We start from the raw sequence: 14039 nt of genomic DNA, 5'->3' as shown, positions 1-14039 counted from the left end.
TTTCCTTCCAAACACTAGATAAAACACGACAATATTCTTCATTTATGACTTAATAAATACTTTTATTCAACAATTTTCAATTTCATCTTTAAAAAATGGTACCAATTGTATATGGTAGCGGCGAAATTGCCATTTTCATGTTAATTCGTTAAAGGTATGCTCTTATTGTGTTTGGCTTTTTATCGTAAAACATAAAGTTAAAATACTTGTTCAATGTTCAAATAACACTTTCCTCGTAGAAACCAATTGTTTGAGGAACTGTTCCATAAATCTAACGAATATCTCTCCAACCTATAGAGTATTTTGCGTGGATTTGCTTGAACGACGGTTGAAAAGTGTTGCTTAAGAAATTAGTCGACCATTTCCCCATAGTAAAAGCAATGTACATTCAATCGTAACCATCCCCAACTATCGAACCACGTGCAGCTGAAAGGTGGCATTTTTGCCGGCAACCGCCATTGCAAGCCGCGCGCTAAGATCCTTGCTCAGCTCGTGCCAGATGCATTTTCCAATCAGTGAAACCGATTCAATCGATGGTCGACAGATGACCAGCACCGTAAGACAAAGACCATCGGTTGGATTTGCCTGCCCATCGCTCGTATGGTGCTCCACACTAAGCACACCGTGTGGTCGATGCTGGGGCAGATCCGCACCGAACAGCTCGATCATAAACTTCTTCAGCGTGGAATGAATACTGCGACCGGGATGAATTTCAACCGTCGGAAAGTGGTAAGCCGTCTTCTCGCTCAGTAACACGTACACTTGGTTTGTGGTTTTGTTCTTGATCGCTACCACTACCCGCAGATAGTTCTTATAGTGTGCCTTTCGCGCGGGCAGTATCTCCCGATGCCAGTTGGGATCTTTTGGTACACGTTTGCGATAATTGCGGGCCAATTCCACCACCGGCAAAATATCGTTCGCCCGCAGCGACAATTCGTTCAGATTTTGGCACCATTTGGCCTGAATCGATTCCTGGTCGGCTTGGGAAGGTGTTTTCAGTTCACCACCGATCACGTTGCCGGTGAGCACAAAACGAAACCACGATCCACCGGCGGTTTCCACCGCTAGCAGTGTAGTGATTTCCACCTTTAGGCCCGTTTCTTCCAGCACTTCCCTTACGCCCGCCTCGATGATCGTTTCACCCGGTTCCATACGGCCGGCCGGTAAGTACCACTTGCCAGCACACGATTCTTTTGCTTCCTGCATCATCAGCACCTCGTTGCTGTCGTTTACGATCACGCAGGCTACGACATACGTGACCGTTTTGCCGACGATCGGTATGTAATCTGACGAGGCCAGCGGTTTCACGCCTTGCGCTTCGGTGGCCGCATTTTGTTCTTCCAGCGTAAAATCGCACAACTCGCTTGTTAACTCATCCAGATACTGTCCCTCCAGCACGCGCACTAAATTTGTTTCCATTTTTAAGGTTCGGTTTAGTCAATCGTTTTCTTCGGAACAAATGGATTATTTCGAACTTTCTTTCACTCGCAAACAGGTGATTGTTTTCCCTGGATCACGATACCACGCTTGTAATGATGATCACACGTTCGACACCATGGTTACACTGACAATGCTTGCTTGGATGTTCAAAATCACAGACTCCCGAATGGGGCAACAATCAATCGACGATCGCATTCAACAAACGATGTATAAGGCGTATTGTGGCATCACAAAAAAGGTTCAAATCGTTTCTACGAATCTCCAAACACTATCTCATCAATTATCACGCTCTATCTCCGTAGCAACCACTGGTGGACCTTCTTCGCACGATCTGACGAACGGCAATGCTAGCGCGCATACGCACGTTCACCCGCAAATGGTGGAATACGATTGAAAACAGGTTAGCACTGGACAGGGCTGAGACTTTGTGTTTCTGGAGCTATACGTAATCTCTGAACCGTCTGCACCGTAACCACAGCCACTTCACCACCGACGCAGGAGAAATCTTTTCGGACACCCTCTCTGAAACGGCGACGAAAATGCTGAGGACCGTCCCACGACACCCGAGTCCACCGCTGTGTCCGATGTGGCCGCGTGCACGCTAACTCAGCCACAGATTCATTCACCTTTCGCCGTTTTACTATTTATCAGCTCTTTCGTCGTCACTGTGTCGTGGACGAGATCGAATTAGGAATTAGGCACGGGGGCAGATAGGAAGGCGTGCGGGTTGTTACTGTTCTTCAGATTGCTTCGGGAAATACGCCACAATGTGTTTTCGCCCGAGGCGCCTAGCTCATCAGGTGGTCAAGTTTTACTTTCAATTCTCTCCGGTACACGTGGCCTATTGGCGCGCTCACCAGAATGGTTCGAGTGTAATCGTAGCCACGCGATTCTTTTCACGATGAATGGATGTATATCGTGCTCCACGGGCGGGTTCTTTTGGGCGTTAATGTTCGTATTTTTTTCTTCTTTTCTTCTAGAAGATCACTAGGAATAGTCACGAAACGAGAGCAGATCTCAGCAGAGCGACGGAATGAAGGGTTTAGAGATGATTACAAAGCTGCCGAGAAGCGAAAAGAAAACAAGAAAAACGATCATTCAGGTGTACGCAAGACGGGGAAAAAAACGCAAACGATATACTAGCAGCATCAGACGGATAAACTGTAGATAGATAACTTTGATGAAAATGATGTAAACATTAATTGGAACATTTCACAGAACAACAATTGCGAGAGGTTTCGATGAGAAGCGCAGCAAAAGTACATTGGGAGGAAAAGGGAAAGCCACAAAAGGAATTAAAACTGATACAGCAATAGAGAGGGCCATGAGCTGATCTCCGCAATTATTGCCTGATCAAGCAATTTTCATACAGAATTGGCCGTTTCTTGACGGCATGCCACTCAATAGCAGCTGAAGTTTAATGAGCGGGTTTATTGTAAAGTTACCTATCATAACATTAGCACATCTTTACAACCTTTGATCAGCTAGCTGCTTTATGATCGCCATTCTACTTCACTCACTCACGCACCGAATTTCGGGTGAATGAATGCTATTTTATGAAGGTCTAAAATAAGCTTTTAGCAAACTGTTGCAGATCGGACCAACAACGATCTAGCGACTGCGATCACGCCATAAAACGGAAAACAGCCGGAAGGAAATGGTTCCGTTTCGATTGAAGAAGCAATTAAAAGCGTTCGAAACCCGAAAAAAAACGGTACCGGTAAAGAATTGCATGAAGCAATAACTGTCTGTAAAACAGCGCGCATAAACCTAAGGCAGGGCCGTGTAATGTACTTGTAAAACAGGCATGTTAAGCAACGTTTGTTACACGATAGCATGAAAATGTAATGATTTTTGCAACAGCAAGGATGAGTTGGTAAAGAAGATGGTTTTCCGAATCATTATGGAAAACGTTCCGCATTCGAATATAGTCCAAAATTAATACGTGATCGATCGATAGCAAGGAAGCTGGATTTTAATTGAATGATTGAATTCCCTCTTTTTTTAGGCACCATGATAATTTTATAGGAAAAAATGGAATTTAGTGTAATAAATTACAATCCTAGGACAGCTTCTTGTAAAGTGGTTTGTACTGCTCCCTGTCGAACATTCCATTACATCGACGATCACCTGTATCGATCGTGACTTTTCCACGTTTCTTTTATCGCCAAATCCGGATCGATCTGGTACACGATCGTACTCGATCACTCCGGAAACCCCGTTACGGTTGAGTCGGTAGGTATGAAACCCTTTCCTTCGACCGATCATCATCCGGTTTGTATCTATATTTTGCACCGGCTTTTTCGCACCTTGCCCAACATTAACAACAACAAACCATGCATGCAGACCAGCACCACCCAAAACCCAAACAAACGCGGCATTTTGCTTATCCGTTCGTCCATCTTAACCGAAGCTAATTTTCTTCCAACTCTCTACCATACCGTGCAAGCGAATGTGCGCCGAATAGGCTCCCGGAGAAAGCTTCCCCACGGCCACGGCTTTTCCCCAATCTTGGCACCCGAGCGAGTGGCGTGCTCGAGCATACGCATTAAAACCAAAACAGCGATAAAAAGCGCCACTGAAACTGAAGGTGGCTACACCACACCACACAGCGCATATTATGATTGGGTGATGCGGTCGTTATAGTTTGTAAAGGTGAATGATTCCATTTTAACTGCACGCGCTGTTTGCGCGCCGTTCAATCTCAGTAGACGGCCGTCTACCGCTTTTGCACGAGGAAGCGCTTTAGCTGCGATGATATCACACAGCAGGCATTTCGGCAATTAGTGTTCCGTTCGACTGATTATGCTCAATTTTTGGGGAATGATTATCAAAAGCGTTTGGCACTCTAAGAGAAAACAAACCATCAAGAAGGAGATTTGCCACTGTTCCGGACAAAGCTGATCATTCGCCAGTCAGCCACCGTGGATTGGAAGTTCCTTACAGTGCGTGCAATCTTTCCTCAGCACAGGTGTGAGTGGGTAAATTATTTTTTTTTCTTTCTTGACGATCAACACGCCTACTTGTGTTTTTCAACCTTTTGCAGATTTGGTAGAAAATATTGCTAACTTTCGCAACAATACACACCAAAAGGGTGATAAAAGCAGGCAATGAAGGAAAGGGCATAAAATCACCCTCTCTGCAACTACCGAAAGGAATGTGACCCACAAAGTACAACACTCCCCCCCCCCAAGGCGGTGAAGACGGAAGAAACCAGAATCGAAAGGAACGTCAAGGTGACTCGTTACGCATAAATAAGCATGCTGATGTTTGCTTATTTGAATAAAAGAAATGTGACTATCTCGGCATCGATCGGCTGTGTGATCGCAATGGTATTTGGTTGATGATCGCCGATGGTAGCGCCGTTTCTTCAAGCACATTGTCTATAGTTCAGTGTTGATCAAGAAGACAAAACAAATATAAAACAGAAAAACGTTCAAAATATTCAACATGAAATCTTTAATTCCGCCGATCGAAGTCATATTTGCGTTTGTTTGTCACGTGTTTGGAGTTACCGTTTTTGCCACTTTTTTATTATTACAATAGAAAAATGAACTAGTTATTCTAAGTTAATGGACTCGAGAATTTCCGATAAACACAAAGGTCTATCTAAAATTTCCAAACTCGTTCCCAATCCCCATACATTTAACTAAGTATTGGTTCATCAAATCTGCTAGAAATCACACATTGGTGACCCGTTTAGTGTCTCCGCATATTTTATGAGCCAATCCTTCGATGGCATCACAAGCGCATCATCTTTCCGAGCGAAGGCTTCGAAATTGGAAACGAACGAAAAAGCAAAATAGCGCCTTGTTTGGTAGTGATGTAAGCGCGGATGGGCGTAGAGACAGAGGAAAAAAAACTAATCTTATGTAAACTACTAATCCGGTCCTGGATGTTAGGTAAAATAAAAAACTTGCCCACTTTGTGCGGGAAATTCAAACTGCATGGTTTTACAAACTCGTCTTATTAAGTGATCACTTTATAGCAGAATTGAAATATGAAGCTAGTAAGAACGTGTAAATGCAACATTGCAACCCACTCGACACATCGTGATGCATTGCAATATTAATAGTTGCTGCATTGCGCACTGCAGTTCTGCTACCTGTCTGTTGCTGTACGGCATGCATTCGCACAACAGGCCCACCAGCTGGGTCACTTTCTCCTTTCGTCTTATTGTCCGATGGCCATTAGAAAATGCGTCACTACTCACCTACAACGAATCGAGCCCATTGCCACATAGATACGTACCCCATTGATAACTTTTCCCGAGCACAGCTTCCAACAGTTTGGTGCATCACTTGGTTGGTCCACTTGAATCGCACTATAATTACTGCGACTTCAATGTTTTAATACTACATTCCAGCAGTGTTCCGGCTACCAATGCGTATTCGTCACATAACTTAAACAATACCGAAAAACAATGCCGAAACGAGGGAGTTGCTACGGATCGGCAACATTCACACTCTGACCAAACTAATCTCCCAAGCACTGGCCTATGCTGGCTACGCTGACGTTCGACAAGCTGCGGACGAAGTATCGTGGGAAATGAAATTCAACAGAACCGAAGCCGGTTTTGTGGTGTTTAGATAGACGGCGATTGCGCATATTTTAAAGAGTGGGTGGTTGAGCTGGGAGGGCGAGGATTATGTTGTTGTTGATAGTTTGGTGTTGTGATGTGCACTGACAGATGCACACTGGTCGAAACAACTAGCCGATCATATGTAGTGACGTGTAGTAGAAGGAATTGTTTTAAAATTTACTTTTTGTTAATTTAAAATATTTCCTTTGCGATAGTATGAAATATTTGTGGTCTACATTAGCTCCTGTTTGAGGTGGATAGCTTCCAAGTTGGGCTTATGATTTTGAACTGCAACTGTGTAACTTTTCACGAAACGAAACAATAGTAAATTTGTCAACATTCCATCAAGATTCTCCAAACAGTTTGCCCTAAACAAACAGTAAACAAAAAGGAATCACTTGCAAAAAAACATGCACATTCTGGTGGAGATTTGTGTCGATACATACGAATCTGCCGTTGCAGCGATTCAAGGTGGCGCGGATAGGCTAGAACTGTGTTCGGCACTCAGTGAAGGTGGATTAACACCAACGGTTGGATTATTGCGGCAAATTAAACAATACCTATCCGAGCAAAATGACCCAACAAAGATCATTCCCGTGTACTGCATGATACGCTGCAGAAGAGGCAGCGATTTTTGTTACTCCGAGCAGGAAATGAACGTGATGCTTTGGGATTTAGAAATGTTGAAACAATACGGTGCCGATGGGTTCGTTTTTGGTGCACTAGAACCCTCATCCGGTAGGGTGCATCGGGAACATTGCGAGCAAATTGTTGCCGCGGCCGGGAAACTGCCAATGACTTTTCATCGTGCTATTGACTGCACGGATGAACGACTACTGGAAGAGAATCTTAATCTCGTAGCGCAGCTAGGATTTTCGACTGTCCTTACGAGTGGCTTAAAACCAACGGCTGAACAGGGGATGGAAACGATCGCGAACATGAAGGCTATGACCATGAACATAGCGAAGGTAACGTATAAGAACCGGTTTATAAAAAAAACACAGGACAGTGAAAATTTTGAAATCGTTTTAGGTTACTGGTAAATCCCTCCAATTAATGCCTGGCTCCGGGATATCTGCGGGAAATGCATTGCAAGTTTTACAACTAACCGGATGCGATGCGATACATGGATCCGCAAGCATTGTGAAACCATCCGATGATACAACCAGAGCATTACCGATGGGAGCAACGAACGTCGATGCTTTGCCCTTAAAGGTGTGCAGTTCGGCAAAGGTGCAAGAGTTACGCCGTTTAATTGATAATATTGAAGCTTAATGTAATGAAAATAAAAGAAACATTTCAATTTCTTTCATAGAATTATGAGATTAAGTTTCCCTTGGTCAAGCACAATCTCACAAATAACATCCTTGCACATTGGATTGTACATCCCATACCGTGGTGTATTTATTCACGAATGTTTTACATGCACTTAATTCACTTCCAAATGGAAACGATGCGAAATGTAAGACCTCATCATATGCCACCAGAACGCTAATGGCATTGGATGCTTCCCCAACACCACCTACTGATCTTGTGGAATTTAATGTGTTCCCCATCCGCATAACAAGATGTTCAATTTTGTTGGTACATTCGGTGCGAAATTATCTTAAGTTCTTGTTTGAATAATATGCTGATCTTCTACCGTGTTACACACCGTGTAGCATTCGACACTGTGCTGCTTTAGTTCTACGTCACTCCCCATTTGATAATCGCCATCTGCCGCTGTGTTATGCTGTTTGTTGTAACGCAAAGTACGAGGCTCGCGCTTCGTGTGTTCAAGTTTCTCCTAGTGATTAAACGCTTTGCATTAACTAAGTTTCGTTACTCGCCGTTTACAACAATATCTATTCATACCTATAATTATGTATATATATATATACTTTCTGTTACTTTTTTTTTGTTTCATTTTTGTATTCCTTTTGTTTTGCTCCTATTTGTTCCATTATATTAAGGTCTACTTCCTTCCAATATACATATATTTTTTATTTGTTAATAACGTTCAACCCTAGCTTATAAGTAGAATGGTGATGTACACTTTCAGCTCGTTCCCGCCATCCTTGGCTTAACCGAGATGTTCTGGTCGGTTTTGTTAAGTAAACGTTGCATCCGCTTGACAGGGAAACAGTTTGCTAACTCGTTCGATTTTATCAATGAAAAAACTATTCAACGCACAACATTTTATCTGAAGACACACTCGCATATATATTTTTTTCTTCTGTCGAACCGTACAATGATCTTAAATACACACGCACACCTATATCAAAACGATCGATCGAGTTGTATGTTATTCTCCCCATTCAGATTAGTACTCTTATTTCGAACACCGTGCACCACACGTCCAGATACCATTGCTTCGAACGAGCAGCAAAATAAAAGATTAAGCATTAATTTTGATGTTCGCAAAGCAAGATGCTGTGGTACGAAGACATGAGTAATGCACATCGGAGTCAAAAAAGGAAGTACTATGATGGTCATATTCTGTTGGGAAGATTAGGCATTTAAGTTGTTTGATCGTATTTCAACACAATCGAGCATTGTATGATCATCTACCGAAAACTTGACTCGATATGTAGTGAAAGAAAGCGAAAGAGACCACCGGAAGATGTTATTACCGTGGTGTTACAATCGTGGTTCTAATATAAGTAGTTAATTGATTCTAACGGAATGTATATAAACGATTGTTCGAGTTTTACCAAACAATGCCAGATGTTTTGTGGCATATTCTGTCAATTAGTTATGCAGTCGTCCTGCCAAATTTGAAGACAAGGGAAACGATAGCAAAAGTGTACATCCCACAGCACCTACAACAGCATGGGGCAAATACGCCTGGTTTACTTAAAATCTTATAACGGAAAAATAGTATATTTTAATAGGGAAAATATTTGCAACATACATAGATAGATCAAATACCGCAACACCTACGACTTGCCAAGAGTGACTTTCACAGAAAACATCCGACACTAGCTATGCCGTCTGCATACGAATTCATATGCATACCGCAGCGAAAGAGCGGAATTATACATAGGAAAGCACTACGTCGTGTGTGAAAACAACGCACAAAGCAATTGTGTACTCCGATGAAGGGTAATCGAAACGGAAATAAACAAAAAAAACATCAATTAAAACAATTATAATATGTAGCAACAATTTTTTTCTCTTCTCATGAACGATGTTTCCGATAAAACTTAGAATCTATATTTCTGCATCAGTATGTGTGTAAGTTGCGATAAACTTTGAAATTGTTTTGCATTTTGCCGGTACACGTCCGCCGACAGCTGACTACTAAGAAGCAAGGGAATCTTGTTCGGCAGTGTACCCTTGAAGATCAACTGATGTATCCTAGAACGCGCGCCGATGATTCTGCCATTGTTCCAGATGGACGCGGAACAGCTGACTAGGCCAAGATGTTATAGGCATCAGCAAAAGATGTAAGCACAAGATTCAACAAATAGTAATAAAGTTTCGTTCCCCCGCTAGGGTGAATGAAAGACAGAGTACATCGCGCAATTGATGTTAAAACGCTAGGATCATTCGATCTAACGCTTCTTGTCGACAAAGTATTGAGAGACGAGCGTCTTTACTCTCAACTACGGTGTTCAAAGTACCATTCTACAATTGCTGACCGATAGGTAGTATAAGTAATTGTTATAGAACCTGCTATTTGCATGCGGAAACAAGGATATCTAGGTAAGAATGGATGGTGGTTTTTACGTGCGTACTGGATGTATGTATACCGTTCCATCACCTATGGATGGTGCTGTTGAAGTGATGGCGGCATTATTTCTGCTCCTCGCTAGCAGCACATCAACCAGGATTGCTCTGCTTAATCGTTGAATTTGCGGTTCATGTTGCGACCGAACAGCGCATTACGGATCTCCGGCACCAACTGCTGAGCAATCAGCTCCAGTCGCGACTCAAGCGTGTTGGACACCTGTTGGAGGAGTGCAACAATTGGTAAGCATGTTGGATTTTATTCCCCAGTACCGTTATTACCTTAATACGTCCCGACTGTGCCAACAGATCAACTCCTCCAGTCGTATCAGCCGGTAGGAAGGACTCCGTGTCCAGTGTGACTACAACGTCACGGCCGCACTTGGACTTGTACATTTCGACGGCCGCCGGTAGCACGTTCTGGATGGTTTGGGCATCCGCTTGACGGCCACGAATAAGAACACTGGCTTCCATCAGCTGGCAGAGAAAAGGGAATACCAAATGTTAGGCAAATATGGTCAATTGTTCGATGTGTACTGCGCATCCAAACCTGGAGCAATCCCTGAGTGATGAGGGCAGTAAGGATTTCGCCGTAGCGAGCAGGATCCTTCGTAACTTCGCCGAGACGACGACGGCACTCCTCGAGCACGCTGGATACATGGTCTTCGCGCACCTTCAGCACCTTCAAACGGGCCTGGTTCAGCATGTTTGATGATTGAATCTTTTTCTGCAGCTCGACCTGCTTTTCCTTCTTTTCGTAGTATTCCATGATCTTCAGGCGCTGCTGCTGCACTAGGCGGCCCTTCTCGATGTTAAACTCTTCCTCGGCTTTTGCATCAATTTCTTCCGCCTTCTCGTTGGCCTCCTGCTCGATGAAGGCCATCATGTGCTTGATCTGAAAGAAACATCACACAGCAGAATCGATGAAAAGATGTATCAAGCAATTGTTATGTGATGTTTGTAACATTTTCAGCAGTAAGATCATGCTTTGAACTTAGACTCTTGCTTTAGTGTTTTGATATCTTTAGTTCATCGTGAGCATGTCATATGACCGCCCCCTCCTAATGGTTACGTTGTCTCTATCAAACGGAATGCCGACCCGCCCAATAACACCAATCGAAGATTATTTTATAAAAACAAAAAGCACTCAGCCCATTACAAGATATTTCGAATTGAAGAATTATTTCTAAACATAAACTAAATTTTTGTACGCATGATAAAACATGGCGAGCAGAACCACTGACTATCGCCGTGAGGGTCATGTGACACATATTGCATCTTCACCAACAGCTGAGAGATGGATTGAAAAAGAATGCGTTCATGTGCTGCTACAATCGAAGATTGAACATCAAGCTAGTTTTTGCAATACAATCCCCGTAGAGGGCCAATTTGTGGATATTAAAATAATTTTTCACTCATTGCAAGACTTTGCAAGACTGGTAGTAAACATTCGCTTTCTCGCTCTCGGTTCCATCCCGGGGTATCGTTCGAACTCTTTCACATGGTCACACTGTTTGACACTTTTCACATGACGGGTCCCGTGACCTGAACGAAGACGACGAAGTAGCAGACTGCAAAGTTTCGCCTCCCATCTTCGAACTGTTCAATGCTTTTTCCAGCATATGGCCATCATTTCCAAACGAAAGCACCCGATACCGAGCTCGTTGAATAGTTTGCAAGCTTTAACTCACCTGTTTCTGAACATCTGCATCGCTTAGAGCCATCTTGCCAGCGGTGTTGTAAAAGCAAACTGCAACCTGCACACACAAATGAAGATTAGGATATTAGTTCGCTATTTAATTTGCGCACTATCGGTGAATAGTGATTGAGAGCAGAGGGGATTAGAAGTTCTTTAACCGTTGCGCAAAGTTTCACTAAATTTATACTTGTACTACGGAAGAAACATACCGAAAAGTGAGGACCAGCACGCAGTTATTGCTTCGTCGTCGTCTCGAAAAAACTGCGATTGTGACCGAGGTAGCAATTCGGTACGATACGATTGACAGCTCTCCCTGGAACCACAGTGAAAGCCAGGTCCGCTCATCGTCTAATTGCTTAGCCGGTGGTGTCTGCAATTATTGCTTTGAAACGCGAAACGTCAAACCAGAAGACGGGAAATAGGAACTAAATAAATCATACAGAACGTTCTTCTATCTCTATATGCCTGTATTTTCATCATTTAAATGTTCTTTCATTTTATGCCTACGGCTCACGAAACTGGAATGCAATTTTGTCCTAAAACAATTAAAAAATACCATATTTACCATAAACTGCTGGCGATGATCGAGCCCGGGACGACATCAGTGTTTACGAAACGCAACCGAAAGCGGAACGTCAAAAACGTTGGAAAACCGTGCTCGTGGTGTGCCGATTGGCCGGTTGTTATTTAATCATTGTTTATTTGAGATCTAAATACATTTGCCCCTAGTTTGAACGAATAACTACCCAAAATGCGGCTTACGAACACTCTTTTGCGGCAGCACATAGGGTTTCACTTCAAGAAGCACTGGCTGCAGCAGGGCAAACGTGTTCCGAACAGCACTGGCGCCGAGGAAGAACTAGCAGCCCGTGGTGTCGTCGTAGTTGATCCTGCGGAAGTTTTAAAAGAACGACGTCCGCGAGAAGAGTTCCATATCCCCGGCATGGTACCACCACCAGTACCCTTTAATGAAACGCATCCCCTGTGGCAGTCGGAACCAGCGTATGTGTATGGTGACACGAATGTGCTGCTGGAAGGCGTGCGTCAGGCACAGAGTCTACTGAACACGGTTGTGTTTGATGATTTGCCTTTAAAATTGGAGGAAAAGCTAGAGCAAACGAAAATAGCAACCCAGCTCGATCGATCGATGCAGCAAGCCGTACTGTCGGCACTGGTTTTCGACACGGAGCAGGTGAAAACTGCCCTCGTAAAGGTCCCGGATCGTCCAGCCTACAAGCTACCGCGCATGTATGGCATATCCGAGGGCCGGAGGAAGTGAGTAGAGCACTGCTTTCGACATGTATACAATTGCTTACGGACTCTTCTGTTCTTTCAGCCAACTGATACTATCGAAGCTGGTTACACACTGTGAACGTTTCACTGGCCGATCTGTAAATGCGAATCGCAAAGTAGTTTACAATGCTCGATTTTTAGTTCCCGTGGTAAAAGAAAATGAGCGAGTACTGTTGGACACGAAAGCGGAATCGATGATAATATCGCACGAACCATTGAAACCGCTGGATACATCCATTTATCGGCCAATGGATCTTGAGTTACCCAATCTGTTTCCTCTAAAGGAAACGGTTTCCATACCGGTGCAGAACATCTACGACTGGAGGAACGATTATCGTAAGTTTGCCCCAATCGCTACCGCAACAAACCGTGTAATGCATTCTCGCTGTCCTTTGCAGCTATCAGTCGTAATTACAAGCTTTCCCATCCACACACCATTCTCATACACTGTTCACCGGGCGATGTAAAGAATGCCACAGAACTACCAGTGTCGCGTGATCAAGTCGAAGGACGAACGATGATGAAAGCGTTCGCTGTTGCTGCTGCCCGGGCCCGCCAATTGTACGGTGAGGACGTAAAAGCGCTACCGAATCCAATCACGGTGCAGGCGGTGCAAACCGACAGCAAGACGTTCCACTTTAGCGTGTACCAGTTGAACACGCTGGATCTAAACTCGTCCACGGATCGTAACATGTGGTTCCGCAAGGCGCCGTTCGATCTGTACTCGCAGTGCGATTATATCGTCGGTAAGCCAACGCTGGATGACTACAACAAGGATGTGTTGCGACATTTCGCGTTATTTTACTCTAATTAGTAGAGATGCGGCTAATAAATATATAGCATTAAAGTAAATAAGCAATACTGTACTGAAAAAGTTATTTGCTCTTCGTTTCTATTCAATGCTTTCATGCAATAGTGCAGATAAATATCCGATTAATTAGATAGATATTTAAACAATCATTTTTCGTTCTCGGTTGATTATCTTTCAGTCCATTACATTTTATACTGGTGTATGCATAGGGATTTACAAGGCAACCCAACTTTAACCCCAGTGCATGCACATGCTCGCTGTACCCGCGCGTGTAGTAGCGTGGAACGTGTAAAGTAGAAAATCAATATCACCCACGAACTTTGCCTCGTGACCGCGTGTAATGCTGCTACGATTTTCCCGCGCAACCCTACGCCAATGCTAGAGCTAGCATCGCGTACGCACGCATTGCTTTTGGATTCAGAAGCGCCTGCTAGGTTATACGAACTAGTGTTGTTTGATTCTGCAACAGTTCACAACGGACGACGAAGTAGGCGTCAATATCT

General features: G+C 43.6%; 4 protein-coding genes and 1 long non-coding RNA gene across 5 annotated transcripts in view; 3 read left to right on the top strand and 2 right to left on the bottom strand.

Moving 5' to 3' along the window:
* LOC125765207 (uncharacterized) overlaps positions 1 to 14039 on the top strand; it is a 118417-nt gene that overhangs the window by 69239 nt on the left and 35139 nt on the right. The window lies entirely within an intron of this gene.
* On the bottom strand, positions 35 to 6074 carry LOC125765103 (8-oxo-dGDP phosphatase NUDT18). The gene is made up of 2 exons (XM_049429982.1): positions 5692 to 6074; positions 35 to 2500 (listed from the first exon to the last, which is right to left on the bottom strand). The coding sequence occupies exon 2, from the start codon at positions 1417 to 1419 to the stop codon at positions 409 to 411; it is 1011 nt and encodes a 336-aa protein (XP_049285939.1). The 5' UTR covers positions 1420 to 2500; positions 5692 to 6074; the 3' UTR covers positions 35 to 408.
* Positions 6298 to 7313, top strand: LOC125765127 (copper homeostasis protein cutC homolog). The gene is made up of 2 exons (XM_049430019.1): positions 6298 to 6990; positions 7055 to 7313. Exons 1-2 carry the CDS (start codon positions 6433 to 6435, stop codon positions 7295 to 7297), a joined length of 801 nt encoding a protein of 266 aa, XP_049285976.1. The 5' UTR covers positions 6298 to 6432; the 3' UTR covers positions 7298 to 7313.
* Positions 7397 to 11774, bottom strand: LOC125765148 (V-type proton ATPase subunit E). Its single transcript, XM_049430049.1, has 5 exons — positions 11642 to 11774; positions 11425 to 11490; positions 10284 to 10628; positions 10016 to 10210; positions 7397 to 9953 (listed from the first exon to the last, which is right to left on the bottom strand). Exons 2-5 carry the CDS (start codon positions 11455 to 11457, stop codon positions 9846 to 9848), a joined length of 681 nt encoding a protein of 226 aa, XP_049286006.1. The 5' UTR covers positions 11458 to 11490; positions 11642 to 11774; the 3' UTR covers positions 7397 to 9845.
* On the top strand, positions 12040 to 13580 carry LOC125765082 (39S ribosomal protein L37, mitochondrial). Its single transcript, XM_049429948.1, has 3 exons — positions 12040 to 12707; positions 12769 to 13061; positions 13124 to 13580. The coding sequence occupies exons 1-3, from the start codon at positions 12184 to 12186 to the stop codon at positions 13537 to 13539; spliced, it is 1233 nt and encodes a 410-aa protein (XP_049285905.1). The 5' UTR covers positions 12040 to 12183; the 3' UTR covers positions 13540 to 13580.

Source organism: Anopheles funestus, chromosome 2RL (assembly GCF_943734845.2).
Source record: "Anopheles funestus chromosome 2RL, idAnoFuneDA-416_04, whole genome shotgun sequence".
NCBI classification, from domain to species: Eukaryota; Metazoa; Arthropoda; class Insecta; order Diptera; family Culicidae; genus Anopheles; species Anopheles funestus.
Note: the sequence above shows the minus strand (reverse complement) of the source record. Positions and strands in the feature narration are given on the sequence as shown.

Excerpts from the sequence above, each read along its gene's own strand:
- LOC125765103 (XM_049429982.1), bottom strand. The coding sequence starts at position 1,419 with ATGGAAACAAATTTAGTGCGCGTGCTGGAGGGACAGTATCTGGATGAG.
- LOC125765127 (XM_049430019.1), top strand. The coding sequence starts at position 6,433 with ATGCACATTCTGGTGGAGATTTGTGTCGATACATACGAATCTGCCGTT. Across the intron at positions 6,991-7,054 it reads TGACCATGAACATAGCGAAG|GTTACTGGTAAATCCCTCCA; the intron begins GTAACGTATAAG and ends AAATCGTTTTAG.
- LOC125765148 (XM_049430049.1), bottom strand. The coding sequence starts at position 11,457 with ATGGCTCTAAGCGATGCAGATGTTCAGAAACAG. Across the intron at positions 10,629-11,424 it reads ATGCAGATGTTCAGAAACAG|ATCAAGCACATGATGGCCTT; the intron begins GTGAGTTAAAGC and ends TGTTTCTTTCAG. Across the intron at positions 10,211-10,283 it reads TCACTCAGGGATTGCTCCAG|CTGATGGAAGCCAGTGTTCT; the intron begins GTTTGGATGCGC and ends TTTCTCTGCCAG.
- LOC125765082 (XM_049429948.1), top strand. The coding sequence starts at position 12,184 with ATGCGGCTTACGAACACTCTTTTGCGGCAGCACATAGGGTTTCACTTC. Across the intron at positions 12,708-12,768 it reads ATATCCGAGGGCCGGAGGAA|CCAACTGATACTATCGAAGC; the intron begins GTGAGTAGAGCA and ends CTGTTCTTTCAG. Across the intron at positions 13,062-13,123 it reads CGACTGGAGGAACGATTATC|CTATCAGTCGTAATTACAAG; the intron begins GTAAGTTTGCCC and ends TGTCCTTTGCAG.